This window comes from Peromyscus eremicus, chromosome 3 (genome assembly GCF_949786415.1).
Source record: "Peromyscus eremicus chromosome 3, PerEre_H2_v1, whole genome shotgun sequence".
Lineage (NCBI taxonomy): Eukaryota > Metazoa > Chordata > Mammalia > Rodentia > Cricetidae > Peromyscus > Peromyscus eremicus.
The window spans coordinates 39215490-39231866 of record NC_081418.1 but is presented as its reverse complement, the minus strand read 5'-3'; the positions used below and the strand labels follow the sequence as shown (position 1 = coordinate 39231866).

Below are 16377 nucleotides of genomic sequence, written 5' to 3'. Positions count from 1 at the left end.
CTTCCTTCTTTCTGCTGATCTAAATATCAATCCTTAATCTCAATGCTAGACAGAGTGGTAGCTGCAGTCTCCTTTCTCTCTCCTCAGCTCCAGAAACACAGCCTGATGGATGTTCCTCGGGTGTTTGGAAGACACCTGCTTGGAATCAACCCCACCCATATACCTGCCAATCCTCTTGAATTATCCACTTATTTAATCATGTCTTCACAAAAACTGGTCACCATGACTGAATCCATGGAAGCACACTTCGTGCCTTCCTGTTGCATCACTGTTTATATCAAATCAATAGGAAGCATCATTGATTCTAGCTTGGAACTTCCAACAGAGCTCTCTCTGTTCTTCCTATCTTATTTATTGTTCCCCAACATGTATACCAATAATCTTCCCAGTGGGACTTCTTCTTCCATTCTTTACACTTTGGGTCTCCCTTGACATTAGTAGTCCCCATCTGTTTTCATCCTTGAAATGCCATGTTTAGGCAGCCAATGTTTCCTATGGGCCATCAAGGATTTCTCCACCCCTTACATTGTTCTAGCAGCTCTTTCCTGTCATTTCCAATACTATTCTCTACATGCGTTTCATCCTTTTGAGGCCAACTAAATTATGCCTCTTCAGAGTAGCCTTTCCTGACCACTGACTGAACCAGCCAACTTAAATCCCCTTGTTCTTTTTCATAGGGCTTGCAATAATTCATACGTACTTACTGTTCACATGAAGCCTGATTTACTTATATTTCTAAATTCTCTAAAGGCAGAGGCCATGTCCATTTTATTAACCATTGTATCCTCATTCCCTACACATATTTTGTAAATAATGGATAAACCCTTGATCTGTAATGAATAACTATAACTCTTCCTGGTATACTAGTAGACTGACTAAGTATAGGAAGCAGCAAGGCTATGAACAGCTCTATCCCCAAGGACTAAAGAATAAGGTTACTACATTTCTGTGACGGGGTGTGTATAATATATTCAAACATATATGAAAAATTATTATTGTTTACTCATCCATTCTTGCTGTACACATCATGTCAGATACACACGTTCAACCAGTTGTCTCTTGTTAGGCTCAGTTTTCTTCCTAAAAGAAAGCTTATCTCTTTCTGTATTGTTAGTGTTAAATGAATTCTTTTTTTTTTTCAAGATAAAGTCTAAATTATGTAATGTCTTAGTTCAGTCAAGCTGCTGTAGTAGATTACAGTATGCTGGTGGCTTATAAACAATGAAATTTATTTCTCATACTTCTGGAGGCCAGAAGTCTAAGATCAGAGTGCCAGAAAGGGTAGATTCTTCTGATGGTTCATTTCTTAGTTCAAAGATAATTGATTTTTTTATTGTGTTCTCAGATGGCCTGTAGTATAAGAGTGTTCTCTGGTCTCTCTTCTCACTCCTCTTTCTCTTCCCCTTTCTCTATTTCCTTCCTTCCTCTCTTCCTCCCTCCTCCCCCCTTATTTCTTTCTTCTTTAAGAAAGGATACTAATTTGGTTCATGAGGGCTCAATCCTTGTTACTCAGTCTCCTCCTAACAATGTTGTCTCAATACCATCACACCAGGGATTAAGTTTCAGTGCATGATTATCTCATATACAGTCCCTCAAAATCCTGACAAATGTATTCTTGCTCTGAACCTGGCCATTCTTTCCAGTTTCAACTTTAATCCATTTATACTCTAGGCTGACATTAAGTTAGCTCTTTTACACGTTGTAATCTATTATGAATCTCTTATTTTCCCTCACACAGTGGTGTGTGTGTGTGTGTGTGTGTGTGTGTGTGTGTGTGTGTGTGTGTGTGTTCCTTGAAATCTGGCTTTTTCAAGCTCTCATTTTCTTTCCTCTCTGCTTCCATTACATGATGTATTTTTGTAATTCTCCAGTTTATTACATATTCCATGGCAATTTGTTATAGTATCTGTCTCCAGATTAGATAATTTCTCCTAGATTAGATAGATTTTGCAGGATCTAATGCATAATATAGAATGGTAGCCAAGAATTGTTGAGTGACTGGTTATTGTTAGTTGTTGAGGGTAAAAATACCCTTGCCTACTGAAGCAGTGTCACAAATGACAACTTCATTCTTAGCTGACTCAAAAAAGCTCATTTAATCTACAATGCAATAAAACCTAAAGCTAATTCTATTTTATCTTCCAGTGTTAAAATATGTTTTGTCTACGCTCCGCTGCAATGAGAAAATCAAAGAAAAACAAAACAAAACTCTTTCTCTGACCCCTATCTTGGAGTCTTGGGGGCAGAGTCTTCTCTGAACACCTCTTGGCTTCTAATAGTTTTAGAAAAGGCTGAAAGAAGAGTCCTGGATCCCTCCTTCTTCCTCTTTTTCTTTTCTTCCCCCCTTTCTCCCTTTCTCGGTTTGGCTCAAGTAGCTATTTTGATTTATATGATGGAAGCCTATGTCGACCAAGGGCTTGAGTCTTTGAGACTTGTTGGATAGCCTTGAAAACTATTGTCTCATATTGTACTCTGCTGATGTGTGAAGCAATGCTATGAGCAACATGACGAAATTAACTTTAAATGAGATCTACTAGTAAGGGAAAGCAGACAAAGGGTCTTGCTATTTGATAGTAGCCTCACATGCAATATATAGTCAGAGGTAATTTTATCACTTGCATTTAGTTTTATAATAAATAAATGTAAATTGTCCCCCTTTCCCTTCCATCCCCAGGATCTCCTTACAGATCTTAGATCAGTTACTGTACTTCTCTAAACCTTCATGATCACTACCATGAAAAACAACAAATGTTTAAATTTGTGGAAGGAAATCAAACTCATATTGGTGTTGTTTACTTAGTGCATATATTATAATAAAAACAGACACAATTACTTAAAATAGGCCAGAATGGCAAATGTTTGGAAAAATAATACTTTGTAGTAAATAATATGCTTTTACAGTGCAATTAACATCATTAAGTTTTAATTAAATAATTGCCTTTTCTGAAACAACTCTTTTCCCCCTCAAACAGGTGGTGTTTGCATTGCTCAATCACAGAAAATCCCACGTGAACCAAGACCTGGAGAATTTGAAAAAATTATCAAACGCCTGCTGGAAACACCTAATGCTCGTGCAGTGATTATGTTTGCCAACGAGGATGACATCAGGTGCTGATTACTTTCTTCCAGGATACAGGATCAGATTTGTGCCCCACATCCTTCCCAAACATATTTTCTGAACAGCGTAAAAAGCTTGTGAGATTCACCAGAATTGCTAGTTTATTAACCCAAAGACTACCTTCTGCTTCTGACCCAACAGCCTTCTTACTTCTATGTCAGCTGTGCCTACAGAGTAAAACCTGGAATTGAGAGAGATGAGATAATTCTGAACAAGAGACAGAGTGATGAGAACAGGTTAAGAATTAGCCCAATTAACACATGCTGGAGTCTCAGCTGCATTTCCTTTAGGAGATGATAAGACTCAAGCAATTAGAATGATTGACTAATAGTTTAACAGTGACCTACTGAGTATTTTAAACTTTATAAAACTGGTTGTGTTGGTTTCACTTTTTGTTGCTATTACTGAATACCACACACTGGGAAATTTATTAAGAAAAAGAAGTTGTTAGGGCTCTTGGCTCTGGAGATCCAAGAGTATGGTTCTAGCTGCTTCTTGGCATCTTTTAAGGGCCTGTCTTCTGGGTGAAGACATGGAGGGCATTATATGGTAGGTCAGAGAAGTGTCTCACTCTGGGCTCTGCTTCTCTCCTCATAAGGACATTCATGTCATCCTGGGACCCACATTCCTGAGTTACTCAAACCTGATTTCTCCCAAGAACACCACCGCCAAACCATTAACATATGTATTGGAAAATTAAGTTTCCATGATACATGGAATTTGGAGGACACACTCAGACCTGAGCACTGGTGTTATGAGCTTCATAATTGTAGTGATTCTCAATAAATGACATGTGTTTGTTTCATTCCATTCCTATAGGAGGATATTGGAAGCAGCAAAAAAATTAAACCAAAGCGGACATTTTCTATGGATTGGCTCAGACAGTTGGGGATCCAAAATAGCACCTGTCTACCAGCAGGAGGCGATCGCAGAAGGGGCTGTGACAATTTTACCCAAAAGGGCATCAATTGATGGTAATGTTGCAATAAGGATAATTCATTTCATTTCCGTCAAATCAAAGTTCAAATGCAGGCTGGGGACATAGCTTGGTTAGAGTACATATAGCTCTGTGTTTAAACCACAACACTGGAGAAAAATAAGGGAATGAAATATTCAAAGTTATAATTCAAATATGAGTTATACTCATCATTGATGATTCTGAATGGAATGTACATACAGCTCTGTTGGCACAGTAGTCATTTCCACTATGCAACCATTATATGCTAAAAAGTGTACTTTAAAGATTGTTTTCCTTATAAAAGAGCACTAATATTAAAATCAGACATTTCCATGATGTTAGTTACTGTAGTTTACTTTTGTGGACTTTAATGGGCATTTATGAGGGTTATAGATTGTTGGAGGGAAAGAATTTGAATAAAACACTGAATACATTATATTAATTGATCCTATGGAAAAAAATGAAACAGAGAAATTTTGGAGGAAAACTTAAATATGGATGGTCTGTTTTCCAAATATTGTCTGAATACTCTTGACAATGACTTAAATTCCTATTTTTAACATTATCTTCTGAGGTAAGGTATTGTTTCTAGATGTCTTCTCTTAAATGAGGTGGTTACCTGAGAAAACTAATCATTTAGACTACTTAGCCATGACTTTATAAGATTGTATCAGCTCTGAATGACTCATTGTTAAGGGAGAGAGAAAAGAATTATTTATTATATATATATATACATATATATACTATACATATATAGTATGTATATATTATATATGTATTACATATAATAATATATGATACATTTATAATATGTTATAAATGTTGTTCAATAAAACATTTCTTCAAGGTTATGGTGGTATTTTGTTTTGGTTTTGAGTGAATACTGAAACATACCTTTTTCCTCTAACATAGGGTTTGATCGATACTTTAGAAGCCGAACTCTTGCCAATAATCGAAGAAATGTGTGGTTTGCAGAATTCTGGGAGGAGAATTTTGGATGCAAATTGGGATCACATGGGAAGAGAAACAGTCACATAAAGAAATGCACAGGTAGACACACATATCTCCTTTGTTATACTTGTTTTCTCATGACCTAAGAGAGGAAGTGTTTTTCTGTGTCATGAGAGGGAATCATCTGTTTTCTCATGTCCCATATTTCCTTAGCAGGGATGAACATGAGCTCATCATTCAATAAACTGAAGCTTGTTCATTGTTTCTTACACTTTATCAACAACCATTCATCAAAAATATACCATGTGGGCAGCATTGGGGTATTTCAATTGTATTTGACTAACATATTTTAAGTATCTTCTTTTGGGAAAGTACTTTAATGTGTTTTAAGACAGACAGTCAAGATATGGTACTATTTTCCAGGCATTCAAACACAGTGAGAGTAATTGATCATAAGTTGTTGCAAGACAAGTGTTTTTAAACTATTACAATGCGTTCTTCCATTATACTATTATTCTCAATCTAGCATAACAGTTATTCCCCCAGAAGCCCCAGCAGCTGTGATTTCTGATGCTTTTAGTTTCTATTGCTTGTCCTTAAAAGAATAATCATTGAGTGTCCCTCTTTAAATGCAGGAACAAAACTATTTTATTTGCAGAGAACATGGTCATGTACATAGAAATAGTACCTTTAGCAGTTACTACTAAGCAGTAAATTTAATAAGCTCATAATACAAGGTTAATATAAACATTTATCTGTGACATAATTAGAATCTAACATATTGAAATTGATACTTAAAGAGTATTGCTCATAGCATGATTTTAAAACCTCAGAAATCGTTAGGGATAATGACACTGAAAACTACAAGAGTTGATGTGATTTTTCCTCTTCACCTATATTTTGAGATGTCTTACTTTCTGTCTATCTTGCATCTTGTTCAAATGAAGTGGTGATATTCTAAATGTTAGTACAGCCATATAATCAGAAAGAAAATGAAAATGCAAAAATTGGTGCAAAAAAATCTTACTTCATGCTTCCTGTGCCAAGCATGGAGGGAAGGAAGTGAGACAAGATCCATGTTCATAAATTTACACATGCATCTGAGGTGACAGGAATGAATTAAGTAAATATGAAAGTGAAGCAATATTTCCAGATGCTGAGATAAATTTAGAAGAAATGAAAGAAAAACGAATATGAAAGCAAGGCAGGATGGAATTGGGAGAGAGGATCACAGTTAGTTTGTGTGGTCCAAGGGCGATTCACACAGGGGTGACACTTGAAAGCATACCTTGCTGTCATGTGAAGATGTCAGCCATGTGAAGACAGGAAAATAGCAGGGGATAAAGCTGGAATGACTTTCTTTTGATTGGATAGAAAAAAAAAAAAACCAACTGTTGGAAGCCAGAGTTTGAGAGTATGATGATTAAAGAGAAGGATAGCACTGGTCTTATGAAGGAAGAATAAGGAATGGTCTTCAGAGTTTCCAGTTGAGAGATGTGGGCTTTATCTTGCTCACACAGCAGAGTGACTTGGGTTTTTACTCAGAGGAATTGCTAAGATGGGAGTTTCATGAAGATTCTTTTAGCAGAAATGTAAGAAGGTTGAGAGTTCAGGAGAGAAAAGAGGGGATATCAGTGAGCTCAGCCATAGTCCTGGTGATTGACAGTCACTATCAAGGGCAGTATAGGGTATATACAGGGCAAATACTCTGGTGATGTAATTAGCTGACTTAGAAAACAACAGAAAGAAATAGATGCTTTGGGAACTAACTTGGACTTAATTTAGATACAGTCTGTGCGGTTTTTCAGTGGGCGGCAACATAAGGTCTGGGACCCTATATGGAGTTCACTAAAAGTTCAAATAAAGTCATAAATAGAGATTTTGAAATTAGACACAAGGACAGGAATGCATTTAATCATCAGAGAAAGGATGGAGAATGATAGAAAACTCAAGGGTGGTGTCTGAGTTTGGTTTCTGTCACTGCGATAAAAGGCCATGACCAAAACCAACGTTTGGAGGAAAGGGTTTGTTTCATCTTAAACTTCTGTATCATAGCCCATCACTGAAGGAAGCCAGGGGAGAGAACTCCAAGGGGAATATGGTGGCAGGAACTGAAGGAGAGACCATGAGGGAATGCTGCTTATTGACTTCTCTGTTACTTGCCTAGTTTGCTCTGATAAACAACCCAGGACCACCTGCCCTGGGGTAGCACCACCCATAGCAGGCTGGGTCCCCCACATCAGTCATTCTGAGTCCCTCTACATCAGACATTCTGAATCCCCAACACACATCAGTCATTCTGGGTCCCCCTACATCGTCATTCTGGGTCCCCCTACATCAGTCATTCTAGGTCCCCTAACTTCAGTCATTCTGTATCCCCGACACACATCAGTGATTCTGGGTCCCTCTACATCAGTCATTCTGGGTCCTCCACATCAGTCATTCTGGGTCCCCCCCACATCAGTCATTCTGGGTCCTCCACATCAGTCATTCTGGGTCCCCCCATATCAGTTATTAATCAGGAAAACACATCATAGACTTGCCTACAGAACCATTTGATTGAAGTATTTTCTTAATTGAAGTTCCCTCTCCCCTGACCCTAGATGGTGTCAAGTTGACAAACAAGAACAGCAACCATAACCAGTATGGGAAAAGAGAACAGAATAGTGGACTTGAGGGAGGAAAGTGAACTGAGTGTTGAGATTATTCTTAGTCTGTGGTGGGGAAGACACAGCACTCAGAGCTGCAGAGCGATATGGACCAGGGAGAAGTGCGAGAGACACAGAAACCCTGGGGAAAAGTAGAACAGAATAGAGGAAGAAAAGATGCTTTGGAGAGAACTTTAGCAAATAAATAAATAAATAAATAAATAAATAAATAAGTAAATAAAATATGTGAAGAAAACTTGAGAAAAAATTAAAGGTAAAGGTTTGAAAAGGCTCCAGCACATAAGCATGTTTTCATATAAAATTGGAGAGAAACTTCTAGAGAAACTCCAGGGCAGGCAGTAAGAGGCTGGTATTACTCCTAAGCCATTATCTTTATTTCAGGGAAGTATTATATTTTATATAATACTTTATATATAAAACCAGAGCAGGAAAATTAATGATTAATTAATGCTAATTCTGAACTTAGATATGAATAAAGTTCAGAAAAGTGCATGGCTCCAAGTACAATGTATATTTGGTCACCGGAAGGATTTGGGAGAGTACAGCCAAGATGAAGGCAAAGGTGGGTCCTCAGGTGACATCATGGAGTAGAGTGTGACAGACTGGTGGATGACCAGCGAAGGCCCAGCTTCTTAGAGAGGAGGACTCATAAGAAACAGTTGGAAATAAAGGACCAGTCAATAAAGCTTAGTAAGAAAAGGCATCCATTACTTTTCCCATCTCAGTGAAAAACAACAACACCACCCCACCCCATCAAAACAATGAAAGCCAGGCAGGATGTGCTTTGGTTCACAGTTTCAGAGATGCCATTTTAATGGAGTCCGTGGCTCCACTGATTCCACTCCCATTGTGAGGCAGAACACATGGAAAGAGAATATGGATAAGGAGGTTGTTCACCTCTTGGCAGATACACAGGAAGCAGAGAGGGAGGGAGTGACTAGGGACTGGCTGTGGCCTTCAAGGGCACATCTCTACTGATCTAATTCCTCCTACTAGCCCCCACCTCCCAAAGCTTTCAGGGCCTTCTCCACTAGTAGTGCCACCTGAGAACCAACTATTCACAAAATGCCAGTCTATTGGGATAATTCAGATTCAAGCCACAACAGAGAATTTATGTATAGAGTGACCTGTGTTTCTCACTGATATATAGTCTCACCCCATGCTTACTACTGCATCTGGAACATTATTATTTGGTCCTGTTGCAAATTCATAACCTATTGGTTAGACTTGGGCCATGAAATATACCAGCTCTTGAAACAGAGAAACTTACTTTTCCTGTGTGATGTGTGTGTGTGTGTGTGTGTGTGTGTGTGTGTGTGTGTGTGTGTGTTAGGAAATTGATTATTAACCTATCACATACATTATTAATGGAATCACCAGGTTTTCCTAACTCCTATTTTCCAAGTAAATTGAGGCATGCAGTTATACCACTGGCATCTTTAGATGACATATGCTTAGTATATTACATATACTAATACTACATTACTATATATATTATATATATTTCAGATATAAATACTTGTTGAATGAAGCTTTGGTGGCAGGTCTGCTTCATAGTTCCTTGAATTATTTGGACATTGTTATAAATGTAATAATTTGCTCAATTAGAACTATTTTAATGTAATGAAAGTGGTGTTTAAGTGCTGGGGGGAAATGTGGCTTAGGGAAGGGGGTCAATAAGATTTTCATTCAGATCCCATTTGGGGGACACTGAAGTAGCTTGCCTCTGCTTTCTAAATAGCAATGAATGATGCTATAATTAACTTTAGGAAAGTAACTGGTGAATGTTTGCAAATTGTATTTGTGCCTTACATTATTGTCATAATCCATTTTCTTCTCTATTTTGGGGAAGGAGGGAAAACGATAAAACATGTTAGTGGTTAAGTACTTGAGAGGAAAAACCACTGTAAAGGTTTGCAGGGTCTGAAGATTATTTTTTTAAATTGGCTTTTAAAATTTTAGGGCCACAGAAATGGATCAGTGGGAAAAGGCACCTGGCACCAAGCGTGATGACCTGAGCTGGGTCTCTGAGATCCACAAGGTAGAAAGAGAAAACTGATACCTGCAAGTTGTCCCCAGAGTGCCACACACCACCCCACCCATAAGTTTATTTTTTCAGTTCTTGTTTAACCACTCACAATGAGAAAAAGGAACCCTAAGAATGAAATATTCCCAAGGATTCCCTCCCCCATTTAGACCATCACTTGTGGATTGTATGTGTTGAGTAAATTTTATATTAGACTATGGTAATTGGTGACTGTAGCAATTTGCTTCCATTGGGGGTGATGCTGGCAATATATTTACATGGATAAGAGTGTGCTTCTCAGCAGCATTGGCGTCTGCCTTATTAATTTTCGGGAGACAGAGTATCTTCCAGCAGTGAGGGGCATCCTTTTCCTAACATTAGTGTGGTTCAGGCAGTTTGAGATGATTTCCTCCCCCAGTGTCTCAGGAAAGCTTTCAGAGAGATGTGTTAGCACTTCAAACTTTTGATATGCTGGCCAAACTCCAAGTGAGGTAATTCCTAGCATCCACTTAGCTACTTATGTAGTTATTATTGCTTCTGAGAGCTGCTGAGTTCTGAAAGCTACCACTACTTAATCCTACTTAAAATTCCCTTTGTCTTTCTTACGAAGAGAAAAAGGACTCTCCTATACTTGTTATCAGTGATGATGGTTGCTATTTGATAGACATTTATCTGACCTTTCCTTCCTCCTTCCCTCATTCACCTCAGCGTCAGTGTCTGTCCACTCTCCCAAACCCAGACACCCAGACACTCCTGAGCAGTGTGTCTTCATTGTCTCCCCATCTCCACACATTTCCCACACACATTTCTCACTCTGGCCCTTGCCTCGACTTCTTTCCCATTGTTTTCTATGTTACCTCCTTTTTTCTCTCTCTCTCTCTCTTTCCCCTGATCAGTCTCTTTGTGACTTTACTTTGTTCAGCGAGATTGCTACTGGCAGAAAAGGGGTTTTCTTTAGAGATGTCATGTGCCTCATTTAATGACTGTCTTTTCCACTTAGTGTTTTCTCCTGTGAGGGCCGATAATGAGTATTACAGGAACCTGTACATACGTTTGAGCTCTCAACTCACAGCTGGGCTGTTTTTCAGCTCACATTGTGTCTCTGCATTTATTTCTGCATCAGGAGTTAAAAATGCCTTTGCTATTGTCAAAACACCAAGAAGGCCAATGAACTCCATCTACCTCCATAGAATTTTCTGGTGATTCATTTATCCATTCATCCATCAGCCATTCACCTGATGATGCATTTGACTAGACCACTGTACGCCAGGCACTGCGCTCCATCTTTGTAGACAAACAGTGCTCCTCCTTTGCCCCCCAGGTGGTCATGGATGAATATTATCTTTTTAAATATAAAGTTATTCCCTTGTCTGTTCTGTTTTGATCCTCAGCCAGCCCACTGGGGCACACAGCTTAGCCTGTATGCAGCCGACACTGAGGTTATAAATGGTGGTGAGCATATGCTACATGAAATGGCCTATTGATTCTTATTTATGATGATGGAAATGGTGGTAATGGAAAAAGCAATGCACAAATATGTTTCTTCCCACAAACAAGCAATTTTGTCAGCGAACCAAATAGCAGGCACAATAATTAGCTTCTGCAAAGGCCTGTCAGTTTGTTTCATAGTGCCAGAGCGACTAGGTAAGTTTTCCAGGATAGCCACCTCTCAGCAGTCATTTATTTTCTATGGAAGGCTCTGAAATGAGGATGCTCTCCTCCATTCCCTCAGGGCTCCTGAGGCTCTGCAAATGAATCGGATAGTTAGCCAGGGATCAGAATTCTGCAATTTGATTTGGTGATTCCGAATGAAAAGAGGCCCAAATCATAATAATCTCTGAATTATAGTGTGCTCTAGTAGTCTCGTTTGTCCACTTGCCCAGACTAAGATTCCACCAGGAAGAGTGTCTGCACATTAGCACTCTGAGGTGACCATTGGCCGGTTTGCTTCTGCTCTTGGCAAGGAAAATAGCAAAAATTCCAGAATGACTTATTTATTCTGTTTCTCAAATTCTGTATTGAATTCCAATAGGCGCATCTGAGATGGCAAAACAGGCATTGATTTCAGACATACTAGATTTCAGAACTCAGAGAGAGAATGTAAAATCAAAATCATTCTCCAATCTTCTAGATAAAGAAACTGGAAACCAGGGAAGTGAATTATTAAAACCACTCCAAGTGTTAAGTCTCAGAGCTGTAACTGGAATCCTGGAGTCTTATTTGAATTCGTCCTTGTATTTTACCCTCAAATGGCTATTTCCTTATTTCATAATTTTCACTACACTGTCAAAAATATTTTTGTTTGCTCCTCTGTGATGCTTTATGTATATTTTAGCAACCTTTCTCATTGCTATGACCAAATGCCCAAGAGAAACAATTTCAAAGCATACAGTCTATCAGGGCAAGATGGCCATGGAGTCTGGGTTAGCTCTGTCTGTGGCAGCTGGAGCTCTGACAGTGTGGCTTGTTAGATCTCATAGGCTGGAATCAGAAGAGCTGTGTATGAAATGGTGCTGGGCTATATTCAGCTAAGCCTGCTCCCACCCCACCCCAACCACCCACATCCTTCAGCCAGGCCTTGCTTCTGAAAGGTTCCACAATTTCCCAACACAGCATCTCCAGCTGGAAAACCAGTATTCAAATACACGAGCCTGCGGGGGACTTTGCATATAACAATAATGCATTGCTGGATTTTAAAATCACTAGCTAGAAAATGAAAAAAAAAAAAACAAAGAATATAGTTGGTTGTTATCCAATCACACAGAAAATGGTAAATATTTTAATATTCTTCATATGGCCTTTCAATTATATATGTGGTTTTTGCTAGTGACTCTGGAATACCTCGAAGGTTTTTATATAGTTCTGTGTTTCCCAGCCATTTATAAGAACAGAACTAAGACTCAGATTTTGTAGCTCCAAATCCAGTGACACTGAACTAAAGCAGGCTACTTTGCTAAATTATAGTTAGTTTTCCTAATTAGTCATTACTTTTGAGCAAAATGAAACCAAAACCAAAACCCCAAATCACTTACTTTTAAGATCAGTTTTGGAAGAGCCATAATATATACCAGTACCTCTAGAAAGGCCATTTGCCCACAAATTACCCATGTGCTTTTTTAGGATGCAGATTTAATTTTGTGGGTCTGGGATGGATTATCCTATATTTCTAAGCAGTTTCCAGGTGGCTTGAGTGCCAGTGAGCTCTGGGGACATGATAGTTAGCTTACATTGATATCAATGCCACCTGAAACTTACTGAGCAGAATAAATATTCAGCTGTACTAAGGATTACAGATAAACTCAAAATGTTGCCTGCACAAGATCATATAAATAAAAATTTTAATATTTATCAGCAAATGCAAAATTATGCAATCAGTAACCTATGCTTCATACATTATCCTCAATAAATATGTAGATCAGTAAACTATGCAGGTGTGTGTGTGTGTGTGTGTGTGTTTTCTCATAAGGAAATGTGAAAGTGGAAAGCTTTAATTTAACAAAATGCATGCAGATGCACCTGTATTTTTAAAATCTGTAAAGAAGATTATAAAGTTTGCCACATCAAGGACAACAGATACTCTGAAAATGTCAGAAAATGTACTTTCAATCGTAAGTGCACACAAAGTACAGGAGTTAGAGGTGTCCAGCAGCCAGCTCAATTCTTTCATGTTGGAGAAAAACAAACTGGGGTCCATGTGGCTTAGGTGAACTATCTAAAGCCCTTTAACTGTCTGAAAGCCTGAAATCTGATTGATGCTTGGTTCTTTCTTTGTTCCTGTCTAAACTCTGAAGGCCTTTGCCAGAATGGGGCTGAGTTACTTTGACCTACTCCACTGATTTTCTTGGTTTAGTGGCCAGGTCTCTCAATGGCTATCCAACGTTATTTATTCCATCTGTGTTACTGTAAAGGGTCATATTGAAAATCTCAGTCTGGGAATATTAATTCTGCTACCAAGTAACTATGCCTGAATGGTCTGTAAATGCTAAAATTTTCCAGACAAGAACAAAACAGAAAGATGCCCATTTTTAATGCTAACTAATGCAATGTAAGGCTTGACGGTACTCTCTTCCTGTAAAGATCACAAGACCATAGAGTTAGTGGGGTCAAGTGGGAGCTGAGCATGTCTAGATGATCTCTCGGATATTCCACTGAAACACTCAGATGTGGAGAACACCTAAGCAACTGAGTGCTCCTTAAACAGTTTCAGGATCAATCTTGGGATTCTTTTAAACTGGTGTGGTTTAAGGAAATGCCATAGATATTATCACTTGATGAACCGAGAGAGCATTAGTCCAAACATTTAGGGAAACATCTGAACAGAAGAACTATCTAACTGAACAACAATCACAAAAACCACCACCACCACCACCACCACCAACAACAACAACAAATTAAATATTTAAAGGCAGAGGAGAGCTAAAACAAAGTGACCTGAGTTTCCTGGGAGTAATGGAAGAAACTGGAGAGTCTGAGCAATGTTCCGATTGCTTAGGACGTTTGCGGAATGCTGTAGTCTGCTTAACAACTCCACTCACAAAGAACATGCTTGGTGAAGACAGTGAGGAAGACGAAGGCATCAGGCTAGAGCAATAGCGATTCTCAATCTGTGGGTCTCGACCCCTTGAGGGTTGAATGACCCTTTTACAGCGCATACCAGATATCCTGAATATCAGCTATTTATATTGCAATTCATAACAGTAGTGAAATTATAGTTATGAAGTAGTAACAAAAATAATTTTATGGTTGAGAGTCACCACAACATAAGGAACTGTTTTAAAGGGTCACAGCGTTAGGAAGGTTGAGAACTACTGTGCTAAAGTTTGCTATTAGGCAGGGCTTGTATCTTCAGAACTTAAAGTATATTTACTATCCTCTAACTTTTAGATAAGTTGGTCAGTAATTATGGCCTGTTTCATATTTTGTTTTAAAATCATTGCACTTATTCTCTGTAAAGGGACCTCACTATCGCTGACAAGGTAACAGTAATGAAAAGACAGCTTGGGAAACAATGGAAAAAATTAGTTAAGTATGTATACATAATTCAAGCTACATGTGTTTATTTACTTATTGGTTTTTCTGTTACATTCCTTAGCCCTAGAAGAATAAAGGCTTCATGAGGGCAGAAACTTTATTTTATCTCCTACTGCATCCAGTTCCTTCCATGGCACTTGTCACAAATCCTTTTGTTAAAACATAAATTAGTGAGTCCCTGTCATATTTTATTCATCATCTGTATTTTGTCAAACATCTTCTACTAGATAACAAGGATGTGGCAATGGACAACAAAGAAACAGTTGCTGTTCAAATTGAGCTTAGAGGCTATTTGGAAAGATGAATTAGTAAGCCACATCCTTACACTGAAATGTATTATGTAATAAGAATAGGAACACACAGAAGGAAGAAGTAATGTGGGGAATGGAAAAAGTTGTAAACTTTAAATTGAAATTAAAATATGAACAGAATTTAGACAAAATGAAGAGATGTATGTTTCCAGAAAACTTTTGTGGAAGAATATAACTGACATGTAGAAAGAATGGAGATGCCAGATGGATTGCCTAAGTATGATCAAGACATTAACTATGCCATTATTTGCATGTAGGAGAGATAGTTCAAGATCTTTCTAAATATATCTTTGCATCTGTGGCTAGTAACATCAATTCTAGATGAATGCAGGAAAAAAATATTTACCTTACAACGCTATTGGTGAAATTAAAAGAGATACTGTGCACAAAGCCTGTTGTCTGTTACACAGAAAATACAGTAGACTTTGCTGCTTGCTCTTGGGCAAAATTTTCCCCTACTTTAGGTCAGAACTGCCCAATAAAAATTTCTTTGGTGAGTAAAATTGCTTTAGATTTCTGTTGTCCAATAGAGTAGCCACCAGCTACGTGTGGCTATCAAGTACTTAAAATATGGCTACTGCAAACAGAACTGAATATTTTATTTACTTAAGTTATTACACTACATGTAGTGTAAGTGGTCTCCTATGGTTCATGGGTCTCCTAGTAGACAGAACCATAGAACAACTTCGTTTCAGCACACCCCCAATGCAACTCATTTAATCCCGACTTTCTTCCAATTATAGCAGTACTACCTTGCTTACAAGTGTGTGGTGAAAGAATGGTTGATAAAGCAGTTCTAGCCAGTGATATATATGGGAAAGTCTTCCAGGACCCCTAGCAATGGAGTATCTTTGTTGTTTTGGTTACTGTGATGTCTGTAGCTGTGTCCAGATGTACAGTTGAGAAACCATGCTGAGCACAGCACAACAGACAGGTGGAGAGAATTCAGTCTGCTACAACTTTGAGTTAACCAGCTCTGCATCACTGACTTTCTAAACATGACCACCCAGTTAGTGAAGGTAAGATGCGATCTAGTAAAATAATAATGATGTACAGCTTTTCAGCAATATTTTATTCGGATGTATTTCAACATAAATAGAAAATTATGACATATAAAACAAATGATATTCCTTAATTCATCAAAAGTAATTCCCCTTTAAACATTATGCCGTCTCTTCTACCAGGATATTTTACAAATGGTACTGATGTTTTACTTACGCTCAGGTGGACAGGTTTCCAGCTAAGCACTTTTCTTTGCAGTGTAAGTTAAAACCTGTTCAAAGTGTTGGCAAATTCATCAGCTATAACATAAG

At 38.2% G+C, this 16377-nt stretch overlaps 1 protein-coding gene across 2 annotated transcripts in view; it reads left to right on the top strand.

The window, feature by feature from the left end:
- Grm8 (glutamate metabotropic receptor 8) overlaps nt 1-16377 on the top strand; it is a 771171-nt gene that overhangs the window by 341578 nt on the left and 413216 nt on the right. For both annotated transcript variants that reach the window (XM_059257445.1, XM_059257446.1), the window contains exons 3-5: nt 2973-3108; nt 3938-4092; nt 4989-5126. In XM_059257445.1, the coding sequence (XP_059113428.1) occupies nt 2973-3108; nt 3938-4092; nt 4989-5126 (429 nt within the window). The remainder of the gene's footprint in view (nt 1-2972; nt 3109-3937; nt 4093-4988; nt 5127-16377) is intronic.